Source organism: Leptonotus elevatus, chromosome 6 (genome assembly GCF_054856555.1).
Source record: "Leptonotus elevatus isolate MCC_2025b chromosome 6, RoL_Lele_1.0, whole genome shotgun sequence".
NCBI classification, from domain to species: domain Eukaryota; kingdom Metazoa; phylum Chordata; class Actinopteri; order Syngnathiformes; family Syngnathidae; genus Leptonotus; species Leptonotus elevatus.
The window spans coordinates 15860796-15877377 of record NC_141244.1 but is presented as its reverse complement, the minus strand read 5'-3'; the positions used below and the strand labels follow the sequence as shown (position 1 = coordinate 15877377).

The 16582-nt window shown below is 41.2% G+C and overlaps 1 protein-coding gene across 2 annotated transcripts in view; it reads left to right on the top strand.

The window, feature by feature from the left end:
* The window catches only part of nkd2b (NKD inhibitor of WNT signaling pathway 2b), a 34007-nt gene continuing 17425 nt past the window's right edge, over nucleotides 1-16582 (top strand). The window contains exons 1-3 of one of the 2 annotated variants that reach the window (XM_086078490.1): nucleotides 1-301; nucleotides 396-422; nucleotides 513-604. In XM_086078490.1, the coding sequence (XP_085934616.1) occupies nucleotides 277-301; nucleotides 396-422; nucleotides 513-604 (144 nt within the window). In that variant the 5' untranslated portion in view covers nucleotides 1-276. The remainder of the gene's footprint in view (nucleotides 302-395; nucleotides 423-512; nucleotides 605-16582) is intronic. The other variant, XM_086078491.1, reaches the window with a different exon arrangement.

Sequence of the window (16582 nt, the reverse complement as noted above, 5' to 3'; positions counted from 1 at the left end):
GTTCCACTTCCCAGCCTCTCCACTTCCAGTCGGACTCAAGTGAAATGATAGGAGGGGACGTCCTGCTATAAGGTCTCCCAACATCACTTTTGTCGACTTCGCTGTGTTATTTTAGTGGACGTTCGGTACTTCCTCCATGAACTAGATATTTAATTGTCGGACTTTGGATAAAGTTGGAGTTCGGCCGCAGCACAATGTGACCACGCTGCATCTGAGCTGAGGCACTTCGGATTTACTCGGTACCGTTTTATTGATCCAGAGACGCGGGATTCAAGAATGGGAAAACTACAATCCAAACACGGTAAGAGAGTTTTTATTTATTTATGGTGCACCATTTAAACATGAGGCATTTAAAACATGAACTAAAAACAATTTGTGTTTCTCATGATTTAAAGCCTGCAAGCGCAGGGAGAACCCAGAAGGTTAGTCTAAAGAACAAGTGCATGAATAATATTCAGCAGTGATGATCTTTTTCATGCTGATTGTTTCTTTATTTTTTTGTTATGTGTAAGGGGACAGTTTTGTGGTGAACGCTTTCCTCCGGAGGGGGATGGACGAATCTGAGCGCTATGGAGGGATGGACCACAAGATGAAGAATATGCAGGTATAGTGGATACTTAACTTGTATCTAATATGGTGGTTATTGTTAATTAAAAAAAAAAGTCAGACTCTTAATGGTTACATACTGTAAAATATTGGAATTTCTATCCACCACCACTAATGACAAGTATTAATCTCATACAAAAGCTCTTACTTTGTGTGCAGTTAATTCACAAAGTGGAGTAAATACACTGTTTATGGAAACATGTACAGTACATACTATTTATAAATATTTAACATGCTCTCTATCTATCTATCTATTTATCTATCTCACATTTGATTTCTGCTGGAATGAAAACCATTTTGGGTCTAAAACAGAGTTTGTGAACCCCTGCTTTAAAAAATGTCGTTTGCATGCGTGAGCTTGTGTGCGCGTGTGTGTGGGTGCGTTTGCTGATGGGATGAGTGTGTCGGGCACTTCAAAGTTGTCTGCTCTCACCCCCCACACCCTGTAAGAGGAGATGAGCTGAGCACTTCTTGACTTTTAAGGAGGAGGCAAAGTGTATTGACGAGCATGCGTGAAGACCGGCGCAAAGTGTCTTGTTGGTCTTTCTGACACGTCTGGCTGCCGACACAACACTGCTGCGATTATAGCCCCGCTCCCCACCACCATCACTGGACAGTATACGAAAGCCACACATACTGTACACAGTGGATGGAAAGGTTGCATTTTCTTCCAAGTGAGGTGTGTAAAGTTTGCTCTTGTGGCTGCTGGGGTCATGAATTTAACCTGTGTCAACCCCTCCTTCAATGCCTCCTATTTTATAGAGTAGCTCCCAATCAGCAGCACATGATATCACTTCAGTGCCCTCTGCGGGGGCCACAAATGATGTGTAGTTTTACACGTGGGTATAGGGGCAAGTACAGTATGGTCGTGTGGGCGTTTGTAATAGTGCTAAGAGTTAAAGATTAAATCAGGTTATTATCCGCCCACTGGTGGCAAATTAAAGGGGCGCTGGAGTTCACACTCGCCCTGGAGGGGAAACCACCAAAGGCACAAGGCTTTTATTAGTAGGTGCTTCCCACCCGCACGTCTATAATGCTGTCGGCAACTGATTTATTTGCTATCCATTAGTCAGCTGCATTATAAAAGGAGCTAAATAACGATACATATTTCACAAAAACTTGAATAGGAACGAATGAGACGACATTGCTGAATATGCCATCATTCATATATATATTAGTGTGTACCACATGTACAATAGTGTCGGTGGTAAAGTAAGAGTAATCCCTTTTCCATGCGTTTCCATTCCTTCCTTGGAACCACATCTGCATATTCAGCCCCTTTTCCATCTTTATGCATGTCAGCTGTCGCCAAAATCTGGCAAAAAGGAGAGGTTTTTTTTGTGTGTGTGAAAAATATATCAAAAAGTCTCTCACATGATTGTGTTGTCTATGAAATACAGACTGGAAATGAATTTATGTATGGTACATAAGAGGGAAAATGGGTCTGCCTGCTCATGCGGTACATTCATGTTTGAAATGAGGCTACTGGGGGTGTTTTAGTGTCCCAGCGCAGCTCATTGAAAATGTATCTACCGTAGCGCAGCAATTTTGATGCCACATATTGTCAATTTTGAAGTCTGTACCAGGATCAGATGGTGTCATGTTTTGGAATGGAATTATTAGATTAGACGTCTGTGGCTTTAGTTGCAATTCCAGGCAAGCATAAGAAGCAGTAATATTAGAGGTGTTTGTCAAATTGTTCTTGTTGTCTTTTGTAGTCCCTTAAAATAACATTGCGAGTTTAGTGGAAAAGTTCAAAATGTTATCATTGCTTTAACAATTTACCAATCATTTGAAAATGTATGCCACTGATGGTGCAGCGATACGCTTGCCTAACTTTGGTGCAGGTAGCGTGGGTTCAATTTTCAATCATTAAATTGTGAATGTGAGAATGAATTGTTGTCGGTCTGTATTTGTGAAAAATAAAATTCATTTTTTTGTCAAACAACAAAATGTGCTTGTGAGGTGCAGTTATTATTGTTGTCCACTAAGGGGTCGCCATCCCTTCCTTCCAAACTATATTATCTGTGACTTTGAGTGTGTATGGCCTTAAAAGGTGTGGCCTGACTTAAAGAGTGATGTGGGAGTCAGCCAAGGAGCGTCTATATTTGGTTGCTTTGAGCTCCAGTTAGCGGCTGGCTTTTAGCTGGCTAACCGTTAGCCAAACTGCATACTGTTGAGAAGCCATAGCAGCTTGTTTGAATACTCTTATTTTCTTCTTTATTTTTGTTTCTGTGTGTTCAAAAAAGCGAATGGAGGTGAAGGTTAGACTGTACAAAAGTATTGGGACATGGCTAACTGCTTTGAATGTGAGTTTGCTTTCTTCATATAAATTCTGCCATATGTACTTCTTCACATCTGTTGTGTTCAGCTCCTTTGTATTTTGGAAAATACACAGCGAAAGGCCAAATAAAATTCTTGTGAAGCATATTTGGAATTAAATGATCTCTGTGAAAAAAAGGGCTCATCTGGTATTTTTATGGATGGAACACGTGCGGGTCTTAAATTGGCCATCTTGGAGATAGATTTTTATGTGATTATCATGAGTCAACATCACAGGTGCAAGTAAATATGGTGAAGAAAAGTGCAATTTGCAATTTTGACGATTTTGATGAAGCAATTGAAGAACAGGACTGTCTCAACATCTGGCCCACACTTGGTGGTTTTGTCTTAGCAGTGGCCTGCTTAATGAGCTGCAGTGACAGATAGCATTACTTGTGACTTCATAGAGGGGAGCAGATTGGCCAAACATGTTGTTTAGCTGTGCCCCCCCCCACCCCCTCCCTCATTGTCAAACGGGGGAGTAGGATTCCTGAGCTGTCTGGCTGTGACTTCAAAGTGCAGTGCTGAGAGTTATAAAAGGGCTCTGATATCAGTGGAACCTCCAAACCCCTCACCCCTCAATCCCCCTGCCCCTTCTTGGCGAGGAGGTCTGGCGGGGGGCAGGGGATGATGTACTGCCGGGAAAAGAAACGCAAACATGGCCTGTGCCCAACGCGAGTCTGTGTAAACCTAGAAAAGCTTCTTGATAAAGCTTTAATTTTGACCCGGCAATCTGCGGAGGCTTTGCTTTAGGAAGAAATAACAGCAGATCAAACTTGTTTAAATATTGGTTTTTCGGCAAAGCATGACTCCAGTCGGCAGCTGGCTGCTTGCCTTCGGCGTGTAATCCCACTTCCAGTGCAGAAGTGGACAGCAGCATGGTCATGCCTGAAACACCTTCACTTCAAGTGAGACCAATGCATGTATTTTAGCTCCCCCAAATCAGCAAGCCTGCACTAACTGAATGCTTAAAAGTTCCTAACCCAGTCTGGAGGAGTGTGCTCATGAGTTCACGAGAGCCCTGTGAGGGTTCACTGTGTGTTTCACCTCTGGAAACCATCGCGCACAAGCAAAGTGCTTCAAACAGGCTCGCTGGGATGCCCTAATAATGACAGGCTAATTTGGCCTTTCAGCACCGCCTTTTGTCTCAAGTCTTGCCACAGACTTGCTTGTGGGGAGCCACTGTGTCAACACCTTTACATTCCATGACAAAAGAAAACTTCGGTGTTCCACTTTAAAAAGATTAATATGAATACACTAGGAGTAAAAAGGGCTCAGTTGAGATCATGTTCCAAACACACTGTGACATAAAAGTCAGTGGCAAATAAGGAATAAGTTTATTTTTATTTTTTATTTTTTTTAAAGACACTATACTATTCTGTACGGTGGAAACCTATTCTAAAAAGCTGCTGTTTATATTTCTTAGCAACGTTTTTCCGTAGGAAATATTTCGTTCAATAATGTTGCCATTAACCCTTTACTTAATTTATAGGCAGTGATTTAGGTAAGATTTTATTAACTTTATGATCACTAACTGTCATAAAAGTGTAAATAAATACATAAATAAGTGCTGTCAATAATAAAGCGTAAAAACAATAGGCCATAACTTAATGATGGTCGTGCCACAGAAGCACCTCAGATTTTTCTTATTGACATTGACTATGTTTACATGTCGTCAATATTCGGTTTAAGGTCAAAATTCTGATTTCTGAATGGTTTTAAATAATCGTTTTCATGTGTGAGTAGACAGTTAACGTGCTACATGGTAATGTGATCAACATCCACCGTCTATGCACAGACAGTGTAGTGACTCAAATACACATCATTTCCGCAGTCAGCCTTCCGAAAGCGGACGTCTTGGAGTGATCCTATTGGTCTGCTTTTTGGAATGTCAATTGGCTCGCGAGTTCGTGCGCGGCTTCCGGGATGCCGAGATGCAGAAACACAAATCACGTAGGGAAAGTTTGTTTGTTACAATGTTGCTTGTATTTGATTGATAGTTGACAGTGGCAGGGTGTGTGATTTCAACACATTTAGTCATTCTATTTACCTGGAGTTTTTATTTTAATAATTCAAATATGGCTACAAAAAGCCACAAGAAAACCAAAGCTGCCAAATGATTTTGAAGCTATTGTAAGAAAGCACAATTAGAACACATTGTTGCTTCAATTGAGATCATTAAAAGTTTCCCATCAATCTACCCTTGTTGCCTTTGAAAGTGTCAACACCTAACCTGAGGTTGTAATTGTCATGTTTAGGGTTTTTGTTGTTGTTTTTTGTTTCATTGTGGTTTGTTTTGTTGTGATTTCTTTACATCCCTTTGTCTCGTTAAGTGTGATCTTGTCCACCTGTGCTTCTGTAGTCTCCCTCTTGTGTCAGCCAATCAGTGTCCCCAGCCATGTGTGTCTTGTCCAGGTGTCCCTTGTTGTTTAATTAGTTGGTGTGTATTTAGGGCCCGTCCACACGAAAGTCAGTTTCAATGTATCCTCACAAGTTTTAGTCCACTGTTTTTGGTTCAGTTCTTGTTGGTCCATTGTCGTTGTGTTGTCTGTCGATGTCAAGCCATGTAGTTAGTTACCCAAAGTCTTCCCATGTTGGATTTTTTTTAATCTCGTTGTTTTTGTTTCTACCTGCCAGTTCTCTGTTTGCCTTCCTATTTTTGTTAATTAAAGTTCAATGTATTATTTGGAACTCCACTGCCGCCTGCTCCTCTCTGCTTCCCTGCACCTTGGTCCTCAATCTCGCCTCAAACCTTGACAGTAATCAGTACATCAATAGAGAGCTGTTGCTCCTGCCCATCTGGATTTAAGTCATATTCTCGCACCATGACTTTGTACTCCGCCTTGCTCGTGATTTGGAACGACTAAACACAACAAAAAAAAAAGCACCACCTGAGATGCTAACATGGCAGCGAGGAGACATAAAGGTGCGCTGGTATATGTAGCTCTTTTTAAACAGTCTTGAAGGCATTTGGAGGGTCTGTTTTTTTTCCACCCCTTCTCTTTCCCCCCCTCGAAAATGGCTTCACAAGAAGGCGAACTGTGAGCCTTCATCTCTGAATGAAAAGCATGTGGCTGGCATCCAGAACAGCGGGGTCTTTCAGCACGGCCCCGGCAGACATCTGTTCCTGGTTTGTACTGAAAAATCCTGGAGCGGGGAGAGGGGCTGTGGTGGGAAGGGGGTGGAAGGTTGCCGTGGAAGAGGAAAAGAGGAGGAGGAGGGATTTAAGGGTGTGTTTTTTCTTCTTCTTTGGGGAGATATTTGAGGGGTTTTAAGGTATCGGGGGAGAAAGGGGGGCAACATCTGCCTCACTTTTGGGAGGAAGACGCTCTCTTTACCACCGGTTCAGTTTAGTTCATCTCAGATCTATTAGTAAGTTTTCCCATTGTCACAAACTCTCAATGGTTACTAAAATAAACCACATTTCGGCACGTTCCAGTTGTGGTACCGACCACAGAGAGGGAGGAGCTTGACACACTTGCAGCCCGTTGATTGGTGGACAAAAAGGATTCCTATTTTACATCCTCCATTATTTATGTTGTTTTAGTTTCTTAGATGATCGATTAGTAAGATCAGCTTGAATTAGCAATACGGCAAGATTTCCCCAAAATGAATAGTCTCTCCAGTTGGAATGGCCACTTCAACCCGAGTTTCACTAAAAGCTTTGAAAATCGAATTGAAAATTCCAGTTGCGGAGGTCCCACTGTAAAATTAGTGGATCCATTAGAAGGAGGAAAAACTCTTTAAGTGACACTAACTTGGCAAAGTTGAATTCATCTGTTGGTGACACTAAATTGGCTATTGTAATCCTACCAAATCCAGCTCAAATCAGTGTTTAGCGAGCTGGACTTAACTGAACCTCTTGGGACAAACGCGTCTTTTCATCTCACCTTCCTTTGCTTCATCTATTAGTCAACCAATATGCGCATCACTCCACACTCGTACGTCTGTTTATCTTTTCCCACGTTGATTGCCATTTGCCGAATACTAACCTCGCCGTCAGTGTAAACATCATCACCAGGGCGTCTTCCACACTCATCACCAGCGCGAGATGCTTATTTAGCCGCTCTTTCATGTCGCTGGCGTTCGCGTGAGCGTCACCGCGACGCCTCTGAGTCAGAGGGCGAGTCTCACCCACTCGGTGTGTTTGATGGAAAGAGGCACTGCTGGAGCATTACATGTCCACGAGGGTATTTTGGAGTACTTTCAACACAGCTCCATTGTAACACTCTGGAGGACAGAAACAATCGTGCGCTGACACTTAGAATAGCTCTCAGTAGAGCGATGACCTCCGCCAAGGCCGAGCAATCCGAAACATGTTCGGCTGACTTGGTTGACTCGGTTGCAAAATTACAAGGTCATGCAGTTTCATTCCTTAGACTCTCTCTGATGGTTAAAAGTGTTTTTTTTTTTTTATTCATCCGGATCTTGAAACTTTCTTGCTCCGCACACCCTGCGTCACTACAATGTGCAAACTTAGCAATAGTTGGTTTTCCATCCACCCATTTTTATTCAAATTTTCAAGAAATAGGAAAATAAAACTGAATGTAAACGCTAGAAATTCAAAAAAGGGGCCCATTTCGCAAAAAAGTTTTTACACTTAGAGGGGATGGATTTTGAAGAGTATCAAAAAAAGGAAAATGTGAATTTTGGCTATGGAAACAGGTTTCCGGATACGGCACACATACGTTTGTAATCCCAAAGCAATGTTGGACGATCATCATGCTTACTAAATGACGACAATTTCGCCGAGTGTGACCGTCCCTGTACATTGATGAATTATAAAATTGAATACTTATTCCACTATTGCAAAGTACCGTGTTTTGACTAGTGCTGGCTACAATGCACAGTATTTTTGAAGAAAAAAAAAAAAGATCCCCTTAAATATAACATGTTATCTTTTGATTGATTGATAATCCACTGAGTGTTGGTAAAGAAAACAAATCCAAACTAAACTACTTGTCAATAAAAAGAGCTTTCAAAGCATTCCTCGGCATATATGTCTGCATCGCATGTTGACGTCCATCTACCGTGTACAAATGCAAAAAAAACGATGTGCCTTGTAATGAGCATGAAAGGATCTCATCAGCGTCAAGTTCTCAGACAGCTCAAAGGGAATATTTTTAGACAAGAGACAAACTTTCATTATTATCAGAGCTGTTATCTTCGTGGAACTCAGTCGTGTCGCCTTCTCGCTGTGCCGTCAGTGGCGCTTTGAAGTCACTCGAGTCTTGTCGCTTCTTTTCATGATGTTGACGCCGTTTGCTGCGCCGGACTTCAGAGAGCATTCATGTGTGGTTTCACAGTGCAATATTGCAAATGAGGCTACAGGCATTTTATTGTATTGTATTCAGCAAAATAGTCATTAAGAACCACAGCATAGTGAAATATTCTGTGACCTAAACATTTAAAACAACAAATATGCGTAATGTCTAACATAAGGAATATTTGCTTTATTCACCAAAATAACTGAATGAAGAAGCTTCCTGTTGACAAAGTGTATTGATAAAGTATAGGCTGCCGCTTTTTCGTACATCTTTATATAGTTAGTGTATGTGTGTGTGTATGGGGATTGTGTGTGAGCGAGTCTACCGCATGTGTTCCAAAAGATGCACATTTGACATCTGGTAGCATGCACTCAGCCAAAGCAAGTATACAACAACAGAAATATCTACAACTTACCGCAACGTGCTTTCTCAAGTTATACGTCGCGCTTTTATAGGTTGAAATTTGGTCAGACGCAGACGACGGCTCATTATGAAATAATTATTTTTCGTACACTTGAATGTAAACATTGTCCTATTGTGCGGTCAGGGATATTGTTCTCCTTGAAACTTTGTCGCATCCTGCTGTATTCTCCACTTCTTTGGCCATTCTTCACGGAAACGAGTCACTTTGACAAGCTTCGCAAAGCCTGCGTGCGGTTATGTGGGTGTCTGGCTCTGTTTGCTTGGTAAAATGTACGTCATTGGTGATTACGTTGGGAGAACAGCGGCGGTGCAGAAAGCCTCGCAAACCAATATGTGCCTTTAGGTGGCGGGGCTTGATGAGGTAGCAATTGACGACTGTGAGTCTTCTTCTGAGTGTCGCGTGGGCTTGTGGCTGACGTGGGTGTGCTCACTGTGTTTTATATGCTTCATTGTCTCTCCTTTCCCACATGCAAGGGCATTAAGGAAGTATACAAAAACCCGACTTGCACGTTTTTCGAGATACGAGTCGTCATCTGGACAATTTGTTGCTTGGACTTGAGTGCAAACTTGAGACATGAGCGCTGAATGGAGCTAGCGATAATGGTATTTCCATTGATTTGAATGGCGAAAGATGATTTGAGATATGACCGCTTTGAGTTATGAGCATGTTCACGGAACAAATTAAAGTTGTGTCTCCAGGCACCACTCTACTGAACTAATGATAAAGTGTCTTCATTTACTCACAAGTCCAATGTGGTTCTGTAACTTCTGCCATGTAGTGGAAGAGTTAATTGTTCTGCCTCTCACAATAGGTTGCTGGCAAAGATAAATGAAAAAAACACTATTTGTGGTAAGTAATGATCATTTTAAGACCAATTAAGTGAAATTGAATGGTTTCCCGCTAAAAACGTGATGATCTGTCTCGGCACGCTAATCACTAAATCACTGCTGTAGACGACCACAATTGATCCCATCGGGAATCCTGGATTTGGTCATGCTCTTGTGGTTGGAAACCCAATTTTAATCTGGAAGGTTGTTTGAGAGGTCAGAAATCTCTTTTGTAGTGTTTGATGGGGTCGAGGTCAGGGTTCTCGTGTGCTTCCACACCAAACTCATCCGACCATGCTTTTACAATCCATATGGTGTCTTTAAATGTATCCCATGTGACTGTTTAGACTGGCCGTCAAAAGCAGCAGGTAGCCCTCAATTTCCCAGCATGCTTTGTGTGGACGGGATGCTTGGGTTAACGCCGGTCTGTCTCTCTGCTCTCGCTTGCTGCCAGGGTAAAGAAAATACCTGAAGCTGGAGCCCGGTGCTTAATGCTGACATTTTTGGCAAAAGCGTCTGGATCCAAGTCTGTGTTTGATCTTGTTGCGTCTCCCGGCCAAGTAAAACACCGGGAGACTCAAAGGTTATTACATTTTAGTGTGTAAGGTATGTTTCCACATAAACCCCTGTCCCCCGCCCCCTCCTTAGAAAGTTGCTGCTCTTTTTTTGGACTTCATTTCGCAATCCTTGGATCAGCCAGGGGAATATTCTTTTCTTTTCTTTTTTTCATTCTTTTTTTTTTTTCACTTGTGGGTGGTGGGGATGTTATTACGGGCATTTCTAATTGCGCACACACCATCTTCAGTGATGTCTGTGCATGCGATGAGCTCACTGACAACTAAAGCCGCTTGCACACTCGCGCATGTTGTCTCTTTAAATATTTGTAAATGGAGGCTTTTTATTTATTTTTAGAAGGACTGGGGACCCCTCTATTGGCTAAAATGTTTTTTTTTTTCTATGAATGAGTGTGGTGGAAACTTGAGATTGTCTCCAAAAAGGTCATACTGCGACCTGACATATATTTCACAATAGATTCCTAAAACAGCACAGTACATTGTTAGTCATAAATATGTCATGGTCTCGTACTGACGTTTTTTTTGTTGCTTTTGAGAGCATAAATAGCAGTGCCATAAATGCAGCATTTAGTGTGCAATTACTTTTTTCAGCTTGTCATGTAACTCTTCACATTGTGATGCAATGTGCATCCAGCATGGTCCCTTTGGAAGGTTGCAACCACTTAGTTTGTTATTCTTGGATTTACTACAAAAAAGAAACCTCAGAGTCCCCCGAATGCTTAGAAACTTCATCCTTGCTTCACATTCCTGAAAGTGACGCCCTGCTAGGTTGGAGTCATGGAGAATAAAACCACACACGCCACAAACCCCTCGACTTCCTGTCGACACAAAAAAAAAAAAAAAAAAAAAGGACAAGTGCGGGGTGCTCGGCCTTACTGGCATTGTTTTCTCGTTGTGAACCTTTAACACTGATATCCATCCTCCTGCCCTTTATTTTCATATATAATGCAATAAGATTGATGAAAGATCCACATTTGAAACTCTGGAGGAGTTAGTTATCCTCTTCTCTGCCCTGAGCCGCCCCCCCCCCTAACTTGGGACCCCGAGCTTACACATGTGTAGGTATCGCTTTTACTCAGCTCATAAAATGCCACAGTCCCATCTGAAAGTGGTTAGCTGTCGAAACACTCGAGCGGCTTCAAAGCATGGAAACGGGCTGTGCAGACAGTGCAGGCCAGGCCTGCTTTCTGCACATCAAATTGAGTCTCTCTAAAGGGGGGGTTGTTGAGGGGGGGGGGGACGGCAAACTTGCGTTTGTTACACAAACCTGTTCCCGTCATCCAAACCCTCAATACTCTACATTAAGAGGAAGTGGTTTCTTTTTGACTTGTACAAGGGATTTGAATTTGCGGAAGAAGCAGAACTTTGCACTCATGTTCAGAAGAGAGAATGCAGAGGTTTTGATGATATATTAAAATACTTGAAGACGTCTGTGCTCTTTTAGTGCATGTATATGGAGATGATGAAACGGCGCTGAATGAAGTCTCTGTTCTCATTTCCTCTGAAGGCGGCCTTCTCTCCCCCCCCTTCCCCCCATTTCTTTCCTGAGACCCGTCCACTTCAAAAGCTGACCTAGCCCTGTGCGCCGTGTAACGTGTTTACCTAAAGGCTCATTTCAAATAAACAGCAGTTCTCCGTAAAGGATGCCTGGCCCTCTCACTGAGAGCCTTTCACAGACAACATTTGCTTCACAGGAGCTGCTCTGCAAAGAAAGTGCACTCTTTAAAACAAAAGCGGTGCATAACTTGAAAAAACAACAACAGTAACACATTACAAAAGTTAATTATTAGTAAGTTATTCAAGACATGTATCAGTTGGCTTTGACCATGGTTTCTGTTTAAGATGCAATCTATTCTGAAAATTACTTTAAAAGACTGCAATGGGGTGTCCAAACTATGACCCGGGGGCCATTTGCGGCCCACTATCTGTTTTTTAGTGGCCTGCAACATATACAAAAAAATATTTTTGACACTCCATGCAACCCTATTGGGTGTGCGTGTTGAAAAGGTGGGGGTTGTGACACCCAAATCCCCCATGGGTACAGTACGACACACCTAAAAACTCCTTGGACTACTATTACTAACAAATTCAACGTATGGAGATTTACTAGATATGCAAAGAACGTATTTACAACTAAAGTAGTAACAAAATGTGTCTTTATAATGTGGTATGGGTAATATTCCAATGGAAAAAAAAAACCCTCACAAATTTATGAGAAAAAAACTTGAATATTTGCGACATTATAAAGTGGCAAATCTCCAAGAAAAAACGCACAAATTTATGAGAAAAATAACTAATATTTTGCGACATTATAAAGTGGCAAATATGCGAGAAAAGTCACAAATTTACGAGAAATAAACTCTGATATTTGCGCCAATGGATGGAGGAGGTAGCGTGTGTTGATATGATATGGTTCATCTCTGCTAAAGCAATTACTCATCCTTATTTGAAAACCAGACGGTAAAGTACAATTTAACGAGTTATTTCACCGTAGGCATTTTGCACACTTGGGAATTGTGACTTGGCACAAACATCCGAGTAGGTTACGTTTATTTCTTGCAGGTTTCAGATTTATATTTTTTCTTGCAAATTTGCACGTTAATTTCTCGTAAATCTATAATTTTTCATCTCGAAGATTTGACACTTTTTGTCACAAATCTGTGCATTTATTCGCGTAATTTTTTTTCCTCCAGAATATTACCCCCAACCCCTCTAAAAAAAAAAATATATATTTATATGTGGCCCTAATACGCTGTCGTACCTTTAGCAGAAATAAAAACGGCAAAATTAATCAAACATAATTGCTTGATTGGTTTTCGCAAAAAGGCCCTTGCATCATTCAATAATGATTCTGTATGTGCCCCTCTGACAAAAAAAAGCTTGTACACCCCTGCTTTACACAGTTTCCATTTAGAAATTGAAAACAGTTGATCGGTGTCTGAATGTTTACATTGAAAAATGGAAAGAAAAAAGCATTGCTGACTGTGTAATTGCTACAAATTCTGCTTCATGCACAGTCTGACTTTAACATTATTGGCAGGTTATCAGTCAGTGTTTGTCCAATCATTCAGTGGTCTACTGCACATGTCTATCATAAGTTCTTCTAGGGGCAAATGCTGAATATGAAATCTTCTGGGTTCGAATCTCATATCCAGCCTTCTTGTGTGGATTTTCCATGTTCTTGCTGTGCTTGAGTGCCCCCCCCCCCCTGCATACTCCAGCTTTTTCCCACATTAGAAAAACTTGCTTGTTAGGTTCACTGAAGAATCTAAATTGTCCATAGATGTGAATGAGAGTGGTTGTTTGTTTATGCAGGCCCCGCATTTGGCTGGTTATTGCGATTGGCGATAGACTTCTTTTGAAATGTAATAATTGTAGAAGTATCTTGCCTTATTCTGTAATGAAGGTTTAGGGCAAAACTATCTGTGAACGTAGTCTGAGTAAGGACTCTGTCTATAACCAGCACCTACTTCTGCGTGTTGATGGGGGCTCGGCTGATCCTATCATTTCAAGAATGCTAGTGTATCAGAATATCTGAACTTTCCTCCCCAGTCTCATGTGCTTGGCTTTGAGGACTCCTCCATCCTGGTACTAACTGATTATCTCGTAGCTTTTGAGCCCCTAACGCACATCATCACCTCCTGCTTCTATTCCAGGCTTTCAAGAGCTTTTTTATCAATACTAGAGTGTCTCACTTTGTGCTTTAAAGTGGACGGCCTCCAGACTTTATGCACAACCAGACTCTGTCGAGTCTTGTGGATTGAGCATCTGAGATAAGATAAGAATACGGCAGCAAAAACGGACTAGCCTATCCAAAAGCACAGCCGCGTATACTTAGTTTGCAATAATCGAGGCTTTGAAAAGCAGCAGCTCGCCGTGCAAAAAGCTGAGAAGGAGGCGGAGCCGCGCTGAGCTGCCCACTGCACCGTTGCCTTTTCATCTCCGCTTTTGCCATGGATGAATTACGTTCCTGAATTTCACACTGCGGAAGCGTGTTTGGTGCACACGCAGCTTGCCTGTCAGGTCACGAAAGTGCACGCACGGCCCGAAGAAGCACACAAAATCAGTGAAGTGCCGTGTTTAAAATGTAGGCTCACACTTTTGCACATGGGCCTGCCAGTTCAAAGACATTTATCCTCATGTGCTCTCGGTTCGCCCCCGCACCCTCATCAGTAATTTCCTTTGAGAATAATTCATCAGAAATTTGGTTGCGCTACATGACTTTGTTGCATCAGTAATTGGCCGACGCACTACTTTCATTTTTTCACATCTCATGTGTTTGTATCAGTGATTCACAACCATTGTACATCAAGAGATCATCGGATGTGCCACGTAAAATTATTCAATTTCACTTGATTGAACTGAAAATGATCTGTTATTCTTCCGTAGATAGATAGATAGTACGATAGAAAGCCAGACAGATGATAGCCTAGCTAGATACAGTAAATAGGATACTAGATAGCGAGCTAGCTAGCTAGCTAGAAGAGGCATTGGGTGTATAGCTATTTAGTTAGCTAAATAGACAGATAGCCAGCTATATAGATACTAACTATTACTACTACCATTATCTATAGTTAGATAAATCCATCTATCCATCTACGCATTCATCCAATCTATGCCAGCGACGTATAGTGAAAAGCAGAACAAATAAATGCTCTTCCACTAGATGGCAGAAGGTACAATCCAGTAAAAAAGGATCTTTGACGTCTTTAGTCGTCAATGGCAGCGAATGAGTTAACGCGTGTAATCAACCCGTTCCCATTCGTACAACAGAGTAGTAGTGTCGTGGTCAATAAACAGGTCCAGATTTCAATTTGTGAGATTTGGCTCACTGAACGTTGGAAAAGACTGCCTTATATTCGCGGGAGAATGCCTTGAAACACGTAACAATTACAGCCAGGGGACATTTGGAGATTGTCCATCTTTAAAATCAAAACATTCCTTGACGTCATCTGAACATGGCAGACTCCCCTCTACGTCCTGTGCCCACGAAACATCGAGAATACACTTGGCGTTGACTTGTCTACTTCCAGGCTTGTGAGGAACTTCACAGCTTGGAATCAAGCGTGTTCTTGCAGGGTCAAGAATTCTTGTGGTCTTCCCTTAACTGGAAGTGGTCACAGACAGTCAAGGAACAGTAATATTGAATATCATGATTGGATAAAATGTTATGATTTTTATTTTAGGCTGCGGATGAGCTACAAAGACTTTTTTTTTTTTTTACATTTTGAAAAGCCTGGCATTGCAAGGAATCATTATTTGTATTTAATACACACGTTATACCCATTTCGTCGCCACAAATTAGTATTTCATGAGCATGTTATTTCTTCTTTGTGTCCACCATCTGTTTTTGTGTGTGTGTGCATTTTATTCTTGTCTTGTGGCCACAATTTATTATTTCATGGGCATGTCATTTCAAGTTTGTGGACAAAATTTGAAAGTGTGTGGCCACAATATATTATTTTGTGTTGACTTTATACCTATTTCGTTCCCACAATTTATTGTTTCGTGCACACAATATACATAGTTCGTAGCCACATTTGAGTATTTTATATACCCATTTCGTCGCCACAAATTAGTATTTCATGAGCATGTTATTTCTTCTTTGTGTCCACCATCTGTTTTTGTGTGTGTGTGCATTTTATTCTTGTCTTGTGGCCACAATTTATTATTTCATGGGCATGTCATTTCAAGTTTGTGGACAAAATTTGAAAGTGTGTGGCCACAATATATTATTTTGTGTTGACTTTATACCTATTTCGTTCCCACAATTTATTGTTTCGTGCACACAATATACATAGTTCGTAGCCACATTTGAGTATTTTATAGACAAAATTTAATATTTCGTGCACACATTATACCTACATCATGTGTAATTTAGTATTTTGTGTCTGCAATTATACAAATTTTGTTGCCACAATTTAGTTTCTCGTGCTCAGGTATACACATTTCCTGGCCACAAATGAACATTCAGTCACAGCTTTCCATGTTTCATGGCCACAATTTAGTATTTTGTGCACAATTATACCCATTTTGTGGCCACAATTGAGTATTTAGTGCACAGTTATAGCCAATTCCTCGTCACGTTGGTATTTTCCTCGCACATTATACCTACTTCATGTATTATATATATTAAATATATTCATTGTGCATATTATATCAAGTTTGTGGCCATGATTTTGTATTTCGTGTGCAAATTTTTACCTTTTTCATAACCATATTTGGGTATTTTGTACATGTTATACCTACTTTTTTTTTGCCACAGATGAGTATTTTGCCTATTTCGTGGCTACAACTTGGTATTTTTCCATGTCATGTTTGGTGCTCTAAAGTGTCTAATACGTTTTTTAGACACTTTGGTTGTCTGCTTTGGCTATTTCTTGCATCCTGAGCCTTTAGTTTTTCTGGTGGATGAATGTGGTAATGGCACCAAGCTACAGAACATCCAACCGTGTCCGTTGTCCCAGTGTACCTCCCAGATGGAAGTGTGGACTGTTCATGCTACATTACTCGCTGATTGGTCACGGCTGCATGAGCGCCTCTCATCATCGGCGGTCATTT